This window comes from Impatiens glandulifera, chromosome 4 (assembly GCF_907164915.1).
Source record: "Impatiens glandulifera chromosome 4, dImpGla2.1, whole genome shotgun sequence".
Taxonomy (NCBI): Eukaryota; Viridiplantae; Streptophyta; class Magnoliopsida; order Ericales; family Balsaminaceae; genus Impatiens; species Impatiens glandulifera.
The window spans coordinates 58,673,088-58,690,078 of NC_061865.1; the positions used below are offsets into that span (position 1 = coordinate 58,673,088).

At 26.5% G+C, this 16,991-nt stretch overlaps 1 protein-coding gene across 1 annotated transcript; it reads left to right on the forward strand.

Annotated features, from left to right (window-relative positions):
* The first annotated feature begins 1,388 nt into the window (after positions 1 to 1,388).
* LOC124934832 (protein bicaudal C homolog 1-A-like) lies at positions 1,389 to 2,883 on the forward strand. Its single transcript, XM_047475331.1, has 2 exons — positions 1,389 to 2,523; positions 2,772 to 2,883. The coding sequence occupies exon 1, from the start codon at positions 1,610 to 1,612 to the stop codon at positions 2,444 to 2,446; it is 837 nt and encodes a 278-aa protein (XP_047331287.1). The 5' UTR covers positions 1,389 to 1,609; the 3' UTR covers positions 2,447 to 2,523; positions 2,772 to 2,883.
* The last annotated feature ends 14,108 nt before the right edge of the window (positions 2,884 to 16,991 follow it).

The following is a 16,991-nucleotide window of genomic DNA, read 5'->3' on the forward strand; positions in this document are numbered from 1 at the left end:
GAATAAATTAATAATAAAAACAGACAATTAATAAATTGACAATTTCTTTAAGATTTATTTATTTAATTGTTTTATATATATATATATATATATATATATATATATATATATTATCAAGATAATAATATATGTAGCTAAAATAAAATAAGATTTAAAATAAGTTAAAACAAACAAAACTTAATAGAAAATAATGTTTGTAAAATAAATTAAATCTTTATTTTTCAAGAACTTGAGAGATGTAACTTTTTGTTTGACATAATATTGCATCTCTTTTTTTTTTTGTTAAATTTTTTATTTAGTTCTTTAGGTTTATTTATGTAATTTTGTATCATGTAGTAAAAAATATCAACTTTTTAAAAATTTAATATCAACAATATGACACACAAATACATTTTTTTTATTTGTTAAATAACATTACACAATTTTATAAAAAAAATATAAAAAAATCAAGATAAAATTAATAAAAACCTATCATTTCACTATAAACTACCATTAACAACGGATTAAACAAATAGCATGTAAATACTTAACCATTTAAAGACGCAGAACTTGCACTTGCCGTCTGACAGACTCATACCTAGGAGGGCCAAGACCTTAGGAAAATTGAGAATAACTTTGGTTGTCGCTAGGTTAGAAAAAGAAATTAAATATTCAAAAATTAAATATTCAATTTGTTTATATCAAAAAACTAGACTTATACTTAAAAAAACACCCAATAAAATAATTTGAGAAATTCATATATAATATTTTAAAATTTAAAAGGTATATTAATATATAATGACAGTATATATTTTAAATAAAATGTATTTTAGTGTTTTAGTTAATAAATTGAGTGATTATGATTAATGAGAAAATGAATGAAATTATGTTTGATTAAGGATGACAATGTGTACCATACTCGTCGCGCAAAGTATCCGTCCTGGTCCCGAATCCGAATTTCATTTTACTATCCGTCACCCGTCTCCAATAATTATCTCTATTTTTATACCCATTCCCAATTCGTTGGTACCCGATTCCTGCCGAGTACTCAATTACTTGATTAAACACTTATAAGAGGATAGATTTTAAAAAGAATAAATATAACTTGGAAGATGTTGATAAATCAGATAATACCCATAATTTTTTTTAAATATTAAAATAGTCTGGTATCATGTATCGGATATCGGGTTTGAGTATTGCACACTCTTTATCTCCATTTTTGAACTCGACCAGTACCTTCTCCCCACCCCGATTTAAACTACGTGAACCCAACCATTGAATGTCATCCCTTTGTTTGATTATGGGAAGAAAGCCATTTTATTAGTTGAGGGTTTATATATGGATAAGGGTATAAGCTGAGGGGGGTATGACCTTATTTATAATTACAAATCCTCTGGTTTATTAAAAAACAAGAAAAGGAAAGGCTACAGCTACCTTCTCCTTCTCTCTTCTTTGCTCGGAAAAGGTCATTTCTTTAATCGTCGGCGGCTCCGTCAACACTCAGACACTTCACTCATTCACCGGAGATTTCTGATATAAAGACCAAGAAAGCGAACATCTTTCTTCTTCACCATTCGTATCTACAACTTCCCAAAAGAGGGTCAGTTTTTGAGTTGTATATTACCTCCAAATGGCGGAGATACAGCCGCCGGAGGGTCAGACTAACGGTGGTATAGCTCCGGCGATAATCTCCACCGAGAACATATCAACTAAGAGACAACGTCGTCCAAGTGTCAGATTAGGAGATATCGGAGAACAAACCTACGATAATCGAAGGGTTAAGCAGTGGAAGCCACCGATAAAAGACTCCGGTAAGGGTATGAGAACGCGTCCTGTTGTCAATTTAGCGGCTGGGGGTGGTGGGGGTGGTGCTTCGATGGATTTTGCTAATGAAACCCTAGAGGGAGATGATAGAGAAGGTGTCGCGATTGGGAGCTGGAAAGTTCGAGATGGGAAGTCTAAACGCAAACGATTTAGGTCAAATTGGAACTCGAAGGGTGATGATGCAGGTGATGAGAAGTTTAGTGTTGGAGATGAAGATATGGATGAGAGATTTAGGGATTTCAATGTTGAAGGTTCAGATAGTCGATTGAAAGATCATAGTCCAATTAATTCTATAGAAAATGTAGGGATTGATGTAGAAAGAAGGAGAAGGGTTGGTGTTCGAACTAGAGGATTGGAAAATAAAGAACACCATGAAGGTGGTGGGATTGAACTCGAAGGAGGAGGAGGACCATCGGATACAGATGCTAGAAATTGGAATCACGAGGAAAGGAATAGCGTTAGAGTTTGGCTAAATCAATTAGGGTTAGGTCGATATGCACCGGTATTTGAGATACACGAAGTAGATGATGAAGTTTTACCAATGCTGACATTGGAAGATCTTAAGGATATGGGTATAAACGCAGTTGGAACAAGGCGGAAAATGTTTTGTGCTATTCAGAAGCTAAACAGGGGATTCTCATGAGCTTTTATAAGCTTCATGATGATGATGATGATGATAATGATGGTGATCTTTTTGGAAAGAAATAGTACTAGTTATCAGTTTAGTTTTTCTTCCTTTCCTTCATACATATTCTTTCTTAATCTGATGTTGTGTTGTTAAATCTACTCTAATGTAGTAGTTCCATGATAAAACCGTGTTTTGCTGAATTGAGCTTCTTTTTTTCCAGATATAACAACTGCTGCTAAAAGTTTTGATTCTTTAGATAGATATGTTTTTAACTGTAATAAGTGTCAATTTGTTTACTATATATGCTTATTGTATTTGTGTGTTTCATAATAATTTTCAGGAATCATATGTATTTCAGCCATTAAGAGGTCGGTTCTATTTTTCATCTTTTCGTTTTCTCTTCAAATTCGCAGATCTGATGGAGATGAAGATAATAATCTTAACAGGGTATTTATTCTTTTGTTATTGCAGACAATGGGTGTTTTGATTTGATGTTCATCATATATATGATTGCATTGTTAAGGTTTTCTTAAGTTGAAGCTTGATTACTAGTTTCATCGATACAGATATTGATTGAGGAAATCGAAGAAGAACAGTAAATGCTAGTCGGGTATTGTTGCAAACATATGGATGATTTCAGGTGAGTTATAAAATTTCCTTTTGAATGTTGATTTTTTGATATGTTCATCAAAGGTTATATATCTCAATCTCAATCTAAAACTAGAACTCCCTTATTTGGAAATACTTTTTCAATCTAATTTATCTTCTCATGTGTGGATGAGATCGCATTTGTACGAAACAAATTTGAATTAAATGTTAATTTGGCGATTTCTGTCATATCCAGATTTAGAAATAAAAATGTGAATTATTTAGAAATAAGAAGAACAGTAATCTAGTCTGGTATTGTAGAGAATGCAGATATATGGATTTCAGGTTAGTTATAAAATTTTCTTTTGAATGTTGATTTTTTTGATATGTTCATTAAGGGTTATATCTTATTCTAAAATTAGAACTCCCTCATTTGGAAACACTTTTTTCAATCAAATTTATCTTCTCGGTGTATGGATGAGATCGCGATAGCAAGAAACAAATTTGAATTAAATGTTAATTTGGCGGTTTCTATATGTCATATCCAGATTCAGAAAAAAATTTGAATTATTTAGGGTGGAGCTTTAACTCATGAAAACTTGTTAATTAGAAGAGTTTGGGACTATCCTAACTACTATTTTGTCTTTATGCCTATCATTTAATTATTATATAATTTAATGAATAAAATGTAAACAATTATGTTGTTAATTTGATATTTAAAAAATAATTAACTCAATTTTATAATTCAAGTGTCATTACTATATAATTATAAATTTTAGAAAAACAAAACAAAATTAATAACCAAAACCCTAAATTTTTAGTGTCTTCTCAAACTCTTCCTCCAAAGTCCAAACAACTTATTTATTTCTTTTTCATTCATCTTCCAAAAATTATAATTTTTTTCTTCAATTCTACAACTTCTATTAGACTTTCAATTTATATTATTTTTCTTTAGTTTTAGTTTAACTATAAAAACATTATATTTTGTTTGTTATTTTTATAAATAAGTACTTTTTTTCAGGAAAAAGAAAAATATATTATATGTTTGATTTTTCATTAAACAATATTACTCTTAAATAAGAAACTTTCAACCATAGGCTATTATGATTTATTTAGTGACAATTTATGTCTGCCCTTAATAATTAATACTTTGATTAAGGTAAATTAATTAAGTATATATGAATTATTATTTTTTAATAAAATGTTTTGACTAAGGCAAATAAAAAAAAGAAACAAAGACTTCAATATAAATTTGTTTTCTTTTTCATAGCAAACATTAATTAACACCACCATTCCCATTATAAACCCTAAACCTAGCCAAATAGAAAAATTAGATGATGGCATACATGTTATGACTTATGATAACTAGAGATGAAATACTAAAGGGCATTCCTGTAATTTCTTGCATTGGCGATGACAATAGTAATGTAAGAGAATTGAGCCATAAAAGCAAAAATTTGTGCCAACTCCTGTTTTTTTAACAAAATTTTGGGTAATATTTGCAAATAGGCAACCAATATGTATGTTTATTCCCATACTTACCCAACAATCCAATTGTAAGACAAATAAAGAAATATGAAACAATGAAATTATTCTAAAAAAATAAAACTCCCGAGGTGTAACAAGAAGAGATACAAATAGGCTTTGGCACTGTCAGGTTTTACACACCACACAAAAAAAAATCAAGACTTCGACTACTATCATCACTCTCAAACTTTTTTTAAAACAATTTTTTTTAATTACTAAATTAAATAATTCGAAAATTATTGTGATAAAACATTATTTTAAATATTTATTTTTATTTAAAAAAAAAGTTTGAGAGGGATGATAATGTATTTTTTAAATAGACAAAAATATAATATTTAAACTTTGTAATACAACAATGCAAATGAGCAATATTCTAGTAATTTGATAATATTCTAGTAATTTGATGAATAATAATAATAAAATAAATTTAAATTTAATAATTAATATGTTAGTAGATACTTTATTACTCATTATATTTCTAATTGGCCTAATTCTAACTGGTTTGGAATTTATATTTCTAACTTCCAAATTTTATAACTCATTAACAAAACATTACACAAATTTGAAATTTATTTGGATTTTATTTTTTATTTTTATAAAGACACTCATTTTTAACTTGCCTGTCATAATTCTTAAATTTTTGAGTGAACACAATTATTTAAAAATATTTTTAATTACATTCACTAAAATTAATCCTTAAGTTTAAATGTCCCGTCTATCCTATACCTAACTAATTATTAAAAATATTGGATAATTTATTTAAATTAATAAATTTAACATTATATATATATATATATATATATATTATGTTTTAAATATTCTAGATATTATAAAAAAATGTTTAATTATAATGAAGTCAAACATTACAAAACTAAAATTATTATAATTTTGTATTGATATTTTAAAATTATTATTTAATCTTATAAATATAAAAAATAAATAAATTTATAAAATATAAATATATTAAAATATATATATAAAGAAATTAACTGCAATATATTTTAAATAATTCATATATATTTATTATGTTATTATTACTAAATAAAAATAATAATTAATTTTATTTGTTATTAAAAGAATGTATTATTTTTGAAAAACAATTATTAAATAAAAAATATGTAATAAAAAGACTTCAATAAAAATAAATTATATTAAGGAAAGAGTACATTGGGGCTAAAACAGAAAACAAAAAACAAAGAACAAAGAAAAAAGAAGAAGAGATAAACTTGTAAATTGGAGGGCATGCACTATCTTTATCCATTAAAAAAACGTCACATGTACAAAGAGAAAAAAATCTACCACTCCATTTTTTTTTATAAGTGTCACCTAATTAATGAGATACATGTAGTGCACATCTAAACACTTATACTTTAAATATATATTACTGTCAAAATGAAAATTTAAATTCAATATATTTTGTAAGATTATGAATTTAATTATTACTAATAAATTTAATTAATTAAAAATAATATATATAAAATTTCATAAATCTTTGAAAAGATTTACTACAATAAAAAAAAAATTCTTTTTGTGATTATTATTTTATTTAAATAAAAGAGTGCTCTATATTTTCATTAATTATCTATAAAGATCTCAAATATGAGAAAATATATGAAAGATTGTTTCTTTAGACTTTCCTTATATATAAAAATGTAGAAATAAATAATCTTTCATATATTCTACCACATTTGATTGGATTGAAATTTACCCATAATAATTCTTTACATATAAATAATTAAAAAATATTCATATATATATATATATATATATATATATATATATATATATTATAACAATTCTAATAAAAATATTGTCTTGTGTAATAACATAAATATAATTTAAAACTTATTTATTTTTAACAACAAAAAATTATGTTAATAAACATAATACTATGAATTCTTAATCATTTCTCATAAATTTAATAAGTATTTTTTTTTTTAAAAAAAATTAAATGTTATTTTACTATAAACCTTGACTCAAACACATTTTTTTTTTTGATAATAAGAAAATGTACTTCCAAATGAACAAAAACAAACAAAAAATATCCCAAAGGTTAATTAAGTATCTCAAATCCCCATGAATCATGAAAGTGGTAGATCTTAACCACCTTTTGTAGCTAAAGACCATGTCTAATAAAAAATCCATTATAGCCGAGTAACCCTATAATATTCAATTAACATAATAATTTGTAACAAATTGATCAAGTAAGTCTCTTTTGTAATTGTATTCAATTATACCCCTTTTGTAGCCATGATAACAAGAAGCCCCCTTTGTAATCTCCTTAAGCCTAAATTTTTTTAGAAAAAAAATAAGTACATTTTTTGTAACTCAATTAACCCCTTAATTTGTAGCCAAAGACCTCATAATAGCCAAGCAACCCTTCTACCTTCAATTAACCAAGTGAAGACCTTTCTATCCCCATAAACATGTACTCTTTGTAAAATAAAAAACTACCATTACTCATAACTCTCTTGTACCCACAAAGACCCTAAGTAATCAATAATCCATTATATAGTCAAGTAACCCTAGATCTATATTTAATTAACTTAGTAACTCATTTGTAACTATGGACCAAGTTCCTCCTTTGCAATTATATCCAATTATCTCTTTTGTAGCATGATGACAAGAAGACATCTAATAATACCAATCAAAAATAAAAAACCGATTCTTCCAATATGATGACAAGAAGACATCTATCAATACCAATAAAAAACAAAAAATCGGTTCTTCCAACATGATGACAAGAAGACATTTGACAATACCAATCAAAAACCAAAAAACCTATTCTTCCAAAATTAATTAGTAGAAACAGATCCATCTTAATGAATCAACATGAAATGGTAACTAATTTCAAAGAAACCAATAATATGGGAGTTTTCTTACCTTGAACACCAAACTGGATCCAACCACATGATAAACATCTATATAAAAAGTACGAAATTACCTCTTCAATGCCAGGATCAAACAGGTGCCCCAATCAGAGGAGATCTGGATCATGGCAAATGGTGATTTTTCATCGACTCTTTAGTTCTTCTCCGCTTTGTGGAACCATATCGGTATGGTCCAACAAAAGAAGATCGATCGACTTTGCTAGTAGATCAGTAGGCGAATGAGGTGGCGACGACGACAGAACCCTAGCTAGGGACTTTGCCCGTAGATCAGTAGGCAAATCAGGCGGATGAGGCGGGCGGTGATGAAACCCTAGAGAAATCTCTCTAATATATATATATGAAAACACTTAGCCTAAGTCTCTTTTTTAAAAAATAACCAAAACTTACGTGATGCACATTGATTGATATTCAATATTATATGTGACGTAAACCTTCTCTTTTTATTTGTTATTATATTTCATATATAATTAAATTAAATAAAACAATAAGTGTCTTCCGTATAGTGTCCAATCACTACGAGTTTATTATGACTATATACTGTTGAAATTTAAAAAATGAGTTAATATTAACATATTTTAACTATATAACTCAACAATATAATAAAAAAAAAAAATAATAATATATACATGCATGACAAAATAAACTAAAGGAAAAAATCAAAACATTCTTCAATGTTGGTTCTATTATTTATTTCTACCTAAATTGCACAAGGAGTTTATGAGCACATGATCTATACACTACACAATTTGAGCTTTTCCTGACACATAAATATCAACGCATAATAGGTTGAATTTGAGATTTTCCTGACACATAAATATCAACGCATAATATGTTGAGTTATTAAGGTTACACTTATAATAAACTCTACAAGTGTTAATTAGAAGTTTTGGGTTTGTATTTGATTTTGAGCTTGGGCCTGACCAAGAGTTATTTAGGTTTATTACCAGAATGTTTACCCTATAAATATGTGATTATTAAGAGTTTAAGAGTATAGACTGAATTCTAGAGAGATAAAATGTGAGGCAAAAACTCTGTATTCCTTCTTCTTCATAGTGAAATCTGGTGGTGGCTGAAGTGGATGTAACTCAATTTGAGTGAACCACTATAAATTTGTGTCTTCTTGTGTTATTTTTTCTTGTATTTTTACAGATTGTTTCATACCGGTCGAATTTGGGAGATACAAATCCTAACATAATATGCGTTAAGAAAATTATAAATAATTTACACTTATAGCCGTTTTTATGAATTATACTTTCAATTAATAAATATTTTTAAATTGACCCACCTGGCTATGAGTCTTTCTATTGGAGTAATGCGAAATTCTACATTTAAAAAAAGAAAAGAAAACTAGTGCTATGTTTTATTTTATATTTAATAAAATGAAGTTATCATGCTACTATTTTCTATTAATTACAAGTCTTAAAATTTTCTTTATTAATAATGCACAAAAAAGAGATTAATTAATTAACTTGTTTTGAAAGATAAAACTGCACATAATTTATTTTACATGTATTTGTTAGTTATTATGTTTAAATTAATAATTAGTAATACATTTTTTTATTAATTTACACGTGGGCAATTGTTTTATATGATAATTTACTTTTAAAATTAAGGCTTGTTTAATAGTGTTTGACAACTATAATAATTTGTTTAATAAAGATGATAGGTAGTAAATTATTTTATAATAATTTCAAATAACTTAAAACAAACTAAATTTAAGGATATGTTTGTTTGGGGTAGTAAAAAAGGAGGATAATAGCGACATTTTCTATATATTTGTTATTGAACGACACAAAAATATAAGTTTTAACATATATCAAAACGTCTAAAACCAGGCCGGTTCAAGTTTGTGTGTTTTAGAAAAGAAAAAAAATACCTGTTCTTGTAGGCGTGTGAAAGGTGGTGAGATTTATAAAAAGTAAATTTATAAAATATAATAAATACTAGTAATATATATATATATTTAAATATATAAAAAATTAATTAACTGTAGAATATTTAATATTTTAAATAGTTCATAAATATTTATTATTTTATTTTTTTTTATCTTATTATTACTAAATAAAAATAATAATAATTAAAAGAATATATTATTTTTGAAAACCATTATTAAATAAAAAATATATAATAAAAAGACTTCAACAAAAATAAATTATTAAAGAAAGACATTACATTTGGAGCTAAAAAAAAATAACAAAAAGAAACATGCATATTGGAGAATGGGTAAAGTGCACCTTATCAAGGAAATGGGGGCAGGTCGCTCGGGTCTGGGATTCAAGGAAAGGTAGGTCATTTGGAAATCACCTGTTGGAAATCCATATTGAACTCTAGCGAGCTCTTCAAAATCCCCCACATTCAGCTTGACATTGCTCTTCGTGGATTTATCATGGTTTGATATATGATATATGTCATTTGATTATGACATTTCTTTCTATATGGTCTTCTCAACTTCTCTTCTATCTTTTCGAGACAGGCCCCTGTTTTGTAAAGGTCTCTTAATTGACATTTCGTTTTTCTCGATCAGCCTTTGAAAAAGTATGGTACTTAGTTATAAGTCTTCGTACTTCCTCTATAGATGTCCGAACAAAAGGATGTGAATTAAATTCACTGTAAATGACTGTACACTTATCAATGCCACAAAGAGTCGTCAGTTCATTTAATTTCTCCACAACACATTCTTTTCTCATTTTGAACTTGATTCTTCTCAAAGTGTGATTGAGAATGAAAGAAAACTTCACTTTCTTTCTACTCATGATGTTTTACAAAGAATTGGTTAAAGAAAAATCTTATATTTTTCACAATGCTAGAAATCTCTTTATATAGATTTTTTTAGAGAAATAAAAACTTGATAAAAATTTAATGCATACATTGTAATCAACGCATTAATCAAAATTGCAAAATTTAATTTTAGATTTTGTAATTAATTGTGTAATATTTACTATCATAAAAACTCTTTTTCTATATTATGGTAGAACAAATTGAATAAATAATTATGTTATAAAAACAGCTTATTTTAATTAAAATATTTTTTTTGGGTTATAATGGTAATATCCCACAAACAATTTTTTTAATATTAAAATATTTATAGCTTATCAATACAATAAAGTTTTACCATCCCTTCACATAAACATAATTATAGAAGAAAATTATTTTTAATGTCATTTAGTATTTAAATTAAATCTTTATTTTATATTTGCTTTTAATTAATAAGAGAATATATATACATGCATTAAAAATCTAAACAATTGTACTTTGAATGGATAGTATTGTCAAAATGAAAATTTGAATTCAAAATATTTTGTGAGATGATGAATTATAGTATGACTCTATAACCATTGTCATAAAGGCTGGTTAACTAAAACTAATAAAGATTAATTAATTCAAAATAATATTTATAAAATTTCATAAATCTTGAAAAAGATTTACTACCATAAAAAACGATTTTTTTATGATTATTATTTTAATTACAATAAAATAGTGCTCTTTATATAAGAAAAGTAACAATATTTTATATATGTCTCTATATTTTGTTAGAATTTTATAAATAAGAGTTCTCTATAGATAATTATCAAAATATTACTATATTCTAATATAACATAAATATAGTTACAAACTTATTTATTTTTAACAAATAAAAATTATGTTAATAAACATAATACTGTGAACCACCCATTCTCATATCACGTATCTAATAAAAAAAAATTATAAAACAACTTTTTTTATTTTAAATAAGTTTTTTACGATAAATCGTGACTCAAACACAATTTTATTATTTTGATAATAAAAATATGTACTTCAAAACGAACTAAATCAAATAAAAAATATTCCAAATGTTAACCAAGCACTTCAAAGCCCCCAATGAGATCTTAAATACTTTTTGTAGTCAAAAGACCTTTTTTCGTCTTTTCGCTTTAAGGGCGCGGTAAGAAGTAATATGTTCAAGTTTCTTATCCATTCGAATGTTGCGTTTTTAAAGGTGATTTGTGCAATCCAGAGTTGATTGGTCCCATACTTTATCTATCCATTCGAGTGCTCGACCCACGGGGGATGCAACGGAGAATTTAAATGGTAGACACAACCTGTGCACTTATTTTTAAAAAATATTTTTTATAGAGAAGTTATGTTATAGAACCCCTTAGATTATTTTTCTCTCGAATCTCGCAAAAATAGATAGGAAGGTTGTCCAAGTAGGATGTTTTCTTATTTTAGAGATGAGGAACAAAATTGGAGTATTCACGGATTAAGGGTTTAGTGCTTAGTTATGCATTAAGAAAGGGACGTAGCGCTATGTTCTATGTGCCTGTACAAATGACAGTCTCTACTCGAATGTAGTTTAACCATTGTATATTGTGAAGGTTTGTTACACATGTATTCTTAGTTCATAATTCTTTTTTACTTGTGAATATCCTAACTTGTGTCTAAAACTAAGGTATTAATATTATTCATTGCTCAAAGATAATCCTAAGTTTGATTAGATTTAGATAAAAGTTGATTACGCCATTAGAATTCTCATGATTGTCATTATCATGTCTTAAGTCTATTTAGAAGGATAACCTTATTCTTAGTTTAGAGACGATTTTAAACTCTCGTTAGGTTTTTATAGACGAAAAAGATATAAAGAAACCTTGAATGCACCTCAGGCACACGTAAACAAAATGTGAATTCGCTACTTTGTATGTTGCTTGAGTGTTTATTTGTTGGGTTCAAACAGTGAATCCTTGTAGGAAAAGAGTTCACGAGTGTAGGAAGATGTGGATTGAGGATTTGAGATGATTGGAGTCCCGTTTATGACACAACCAAAATCAAGAATTTTTCTAAAGATGTTTGAATTTTTTTTGAAAGTTCTTGTGCATGTGGAATATATTTTTAGGAGCACGCGCGCTGCACTAGAGTTTGGAATATTTGAAGATAAAGAACTCCAAATATGACACTACTAAAATGAGTATTTTTCCAAACGTGCTAAAAAAATTCTTCAAAATTTTGTGGAAGTCAAAAATAATTTTGTAATTTTCCAAGTTGTAGAACTCATGATACAGGCCCTAACAATTGTGGAAAATATATTTTTTATTGAAAATAATATTTTGATCATCTTTGAATTTTTGAAAATTTTCTAAAATGATTTAGAGGCTCTATTTGATGAATCAAGGTTATTTGGTGTGAAAATGAACCAAACAAGTCCTAAAGAATTTTCAAAAAGTTAAATTGAAACTTTATAGCCAAAATTTAACATATATAAAGTTTGAGGATCAAATTAGACGTGAACAAATAATTCAATGGTGAAAATATTTCAAAATTATTAAAAATAATATGAATTGGAGGCCCACCACTTCACTCATCCTTAGGTTAAGGCCAAGTCAGTGGGAGCAAATTGTCCGTTTCAACAACGATTTTACCTTCCAACAAATTAGAAGTCTATGGTCAAAATTGGACGTTGAAAAAATCTATAAGTTGAATTACACCTAGACAAAAATTTTATGTACTGAATTATTTATGAATTAATAAAATTAATTATGTAAATAAATTCTAGGCTGAAGTAAAAGAATGGAAAGTCCGAGGGGCTAAAATGAAGACGCCTCAGGATTTCGGAAAGAAGAAAAGTTGGAAAAGGGTTTTGTCTTCCTGTCTATTGAATTGAATGATGGGGGATGATTATGAGAATATAATTATTATTTTTGGTAAAAAGTTTTAAAGGTATTATATATAAATAAAATAAAAAATAATAATTTAAAATAAAAGATATTTTAGTATTTTGGTTAATGAAATGAATGATATAATTGAATAGAAGTGATGGATTGAAAAATTGATTTGGTAATGATTAATATAAAATTTTTACCGAACAAGACCTAACATTGAACTCGTTATTACAATGAATAATTTATTTAAATTAATAAATTTAACATTACTTTTATATAATATATATATATATATATTATGTTTAAAATATTTTACATATTAAAAAATTTATAATGAAGTAAAACATTACAAAATTAAAATTATTATTTATTATTTTTTGTATTGATATTTTAAAATTATTAATTAATCTTATAAATATAAAAAGTTAAATTTATAAAATATAATAAATACTAGTAATATATATAATTAAATAAAAAAAATTAATTAAATGTAGAATATTTAATATTTTAAATAGTTCGTAAATATTTATTATTTTAATTTTTTATCTTATTATTACTAAATAAAAATAATAATTAATTTGTTTTGTTATTAAAAGAATATATTATTTTTTAAAAACCATTATTTAATAAAAAATATATCATGAAAAGACCTCAATAAAAATAAATTAAATTAAAGAAAGACATTACATTACATTGGTGCTAAAAAAAAGATAACAAAAAGAAACATGCATATTGGAGGAGTAATGTGGTCTCATGTCTGAGTTATTAAGGAAATGGGGAAGGTCGCTTGGGTCTGCGATTCCCTTGTTGGGATCCATGTAAGGCAGGTCATTTGGAAATCTCATGTTGGCCGGTTGGAAATCTATATTTGGGATGCTGAAATCCCATGTTTGCATGTTGGAAATTCATATCGAATAACTCTCCAGCTCTTCAAAATCCTCTACATTCAGTCTACATTGTTGTTTGTTGATTTATCATAGATTGATACACGATATGCGTATGCCGGTTCTTTCTTTGTAGTCTTTTCAACTTCTCTGTCATTTTTTTCGAGCCTCTCTTGATTGACCTTTCGTTTTCTTTGATCATTTTTTGGAAAAGTCTTGTACTTAGCGCTAATTCTTCGTGCTTCCTCTATAGATGGCCAAACAAAAGGTTGTGAATCAAAATAATTGGAGATGACTGTACATCTATGCCACAAAGAGTCGTCAGTTCATTTAGTTTCTTCACAACACATATTTTTCTCTTTTTGTACGTAATTCTTCTCAAAATGTAATTGAGAATGTAAAAAAGCTTCACTCTCTTTCTAGTCATGATGTTTTACAAAGAATTGGATAAAGAAAAATCTTATATTTTTCTCAATGCTAGAACTCTCCTTATATAGTTTTTTTTAGAGTAAAAAAATTGATAAAATATTGTTTGAAAGACTCTCACTATTGATACATTGTAATCAATGCGTTAATCAAATCTTTAAATTTTTTTTTAATTAATTATATAATATTTACTACCATAAATACTCATTTTCTATATTATGGTGGACCAAATTGAATAAATAATTATGTTATAAAATCATTTTTTTAATTAAAATATTTCTTTTTTTGAATTATAATGGTAATATTTTACTACCATAATAATTGATTTTAAAATAGTTATAACATGTCTATATAATCATTCAGAAATGATTGGAAGAGAGAATTTAAGAAGGGAATGTGGGAGGGAATGATGTGGCGCAATTTGATTAGCCAAAAAAATAACAAAATTTCTATCTCTTCTCTCTCCTCACCTTTTATCATTTTTCCAACTTGACACATCATTCCCTCCCTCATTCTCTCCCTCAATTTAGCATTTATAAAATCTTGAAAATTATTTTAAATTTCATTTAGTATTTAAATTAAATCTTTATTTTATATTTGCTTTAATTAATAAGAGAATATATATACATGCAATTCAAAATGTTTTGTAAGATGAATTATAGTATGACTCTATAACCATTGTCATAGATGCGGGTTAACTAAAACTAATAAGATTAACTAATTCAAAATAATATTTATAAAATTTCATAAATCTTGAAAAAGATTTACTACCATAAAAAAATGATTTTTTTTATGATTATTATTTTAATTACAATAAAAGAGTGCTCTTTAGATAACAAAAGTAACAATCTTTTATATATGTTTCTATATTTTGTTAGAATTTTATAAATAAGAGTTCTCTATAGATAATTGATCAAAATATTACTATATTCTAATATAACATAAATATTAATTTTTAACAAAGAAAAATTATGTTAATAAACATAATACTATGAACCATCATTTCTCATCTCACATATTTAATAAATATTTTATTTATAAATCAATTTTTTTTTTAAATAATTTTTTTACGTTAAATCTGACTCAAACAAAATTTTTTATTTTAATAATAAAAATATGTACTTCAAAATGAAAAAAATCAAATAAAAAATATTTCAAATGTTAACCAAGCACTTCAAAGCCCCAAATGAATGAAGGTGTTAGATTTTAACCACTTATTTTTAGCAAAAGACCCTATCTAATAAAATAATCATTATAGCCAATTACTATACTTTTTTTCGTCTATTTTCTTTTAAGGCGTGGTAAAAAGTAATATGTTCATATGTGTTCAGGTTTTTTATCCATTCAAATACCGCGTTTTTAAAGGCGATTTGTGCGATCTAGAGTAGGTTGGTCATATGCCTTATCTATCCATTCGAGTGTACGACCCACGGGGGACGCAACGAAAAATGGTAGACGCAACTCGTACACTTATTTTTAAAAAACGTTTTTTCTAAAGAAGTTATGTTATATAACCACTTAAATTACCTTTCTCTCAAATCTCTCAAAAATAGATAGGAAGACTATCCATGTAGGATGTTTTCCTATTTTAGAGATGAGGAATAGAGTATTCACAGATTAAGGGTTCAATGCTTGGTTATGCATTAAGAAAAGGACGTAGTGCTATGTCCTATGTGCCTTTACAAATGATAGTCTCTACTCGAATGTAGTTTGACCATTGTATTTTGTGAAAGTTTGTTACACATATGCATTCTTAGTTCATAATTATTTTACTTGTGAATATCCTAACTTGTGTCTAAAACTAAGGTATTGATATTATTCATTGCTCAAAGATGACTCTAAGTTTGATTAGATTTAGATAAAGTTGATATTACGCCATTAGAATTCTCATGATTGTCATTATCATGGCTTAAGTCTATTTAGAAGATAACCTTATTCTTAGTTCAAAGACGACTTTAAACTCTCGTTAGGTTTTTCTTAGATGAAAGAAGCTATAATCAATCTTGAATGCACATCGGGCACACATGAATAAAATGTGAATTTTCTACTTTCCATGTTGCTTGAGTGTTTATTTATCGGGTTCAAACTATGAATCCTTGTAGGAAAAGAGTTCACGAGTGTAGGAAGATGTGAATTGAGGATTGCGGATGATTGGAACCCCGTTTATGACACAACCAAATCCAAGAATTTTTCTAAAGATGTTTGAATTTTATATTTTTAGGAGTACGCTACACTAGAGTTTGGAATATTTGAAGATACATAACTTCAAATAAAACACTACTAAAATGAGTGTTTTTTCAAAGGTGCTCAGAAAATTCCGAAAAATTTGTAGAGGTCAAAATTAATTTTGTGGACCCGCTATAGAAATTTTGTAATTTTTCAAGTGATAGAACTTAAGATATGAGTGTTTCAAATTAGTTCGTTTTCAAAACGGCCCTGAAAATTGTGAAAAATATATTTCTTAAAGAAGATAATATTTTGACCATCTTTAAATTTTTGAAAATGTTCTAAAATGAGTTAGAGGCTCTAATGGATGAATCAATGTTATTTGGTGTGAAAATAAACCCAACAAGTCCTAAGGAATTTCCAAAAGTTAAAATTGAAACTTTAT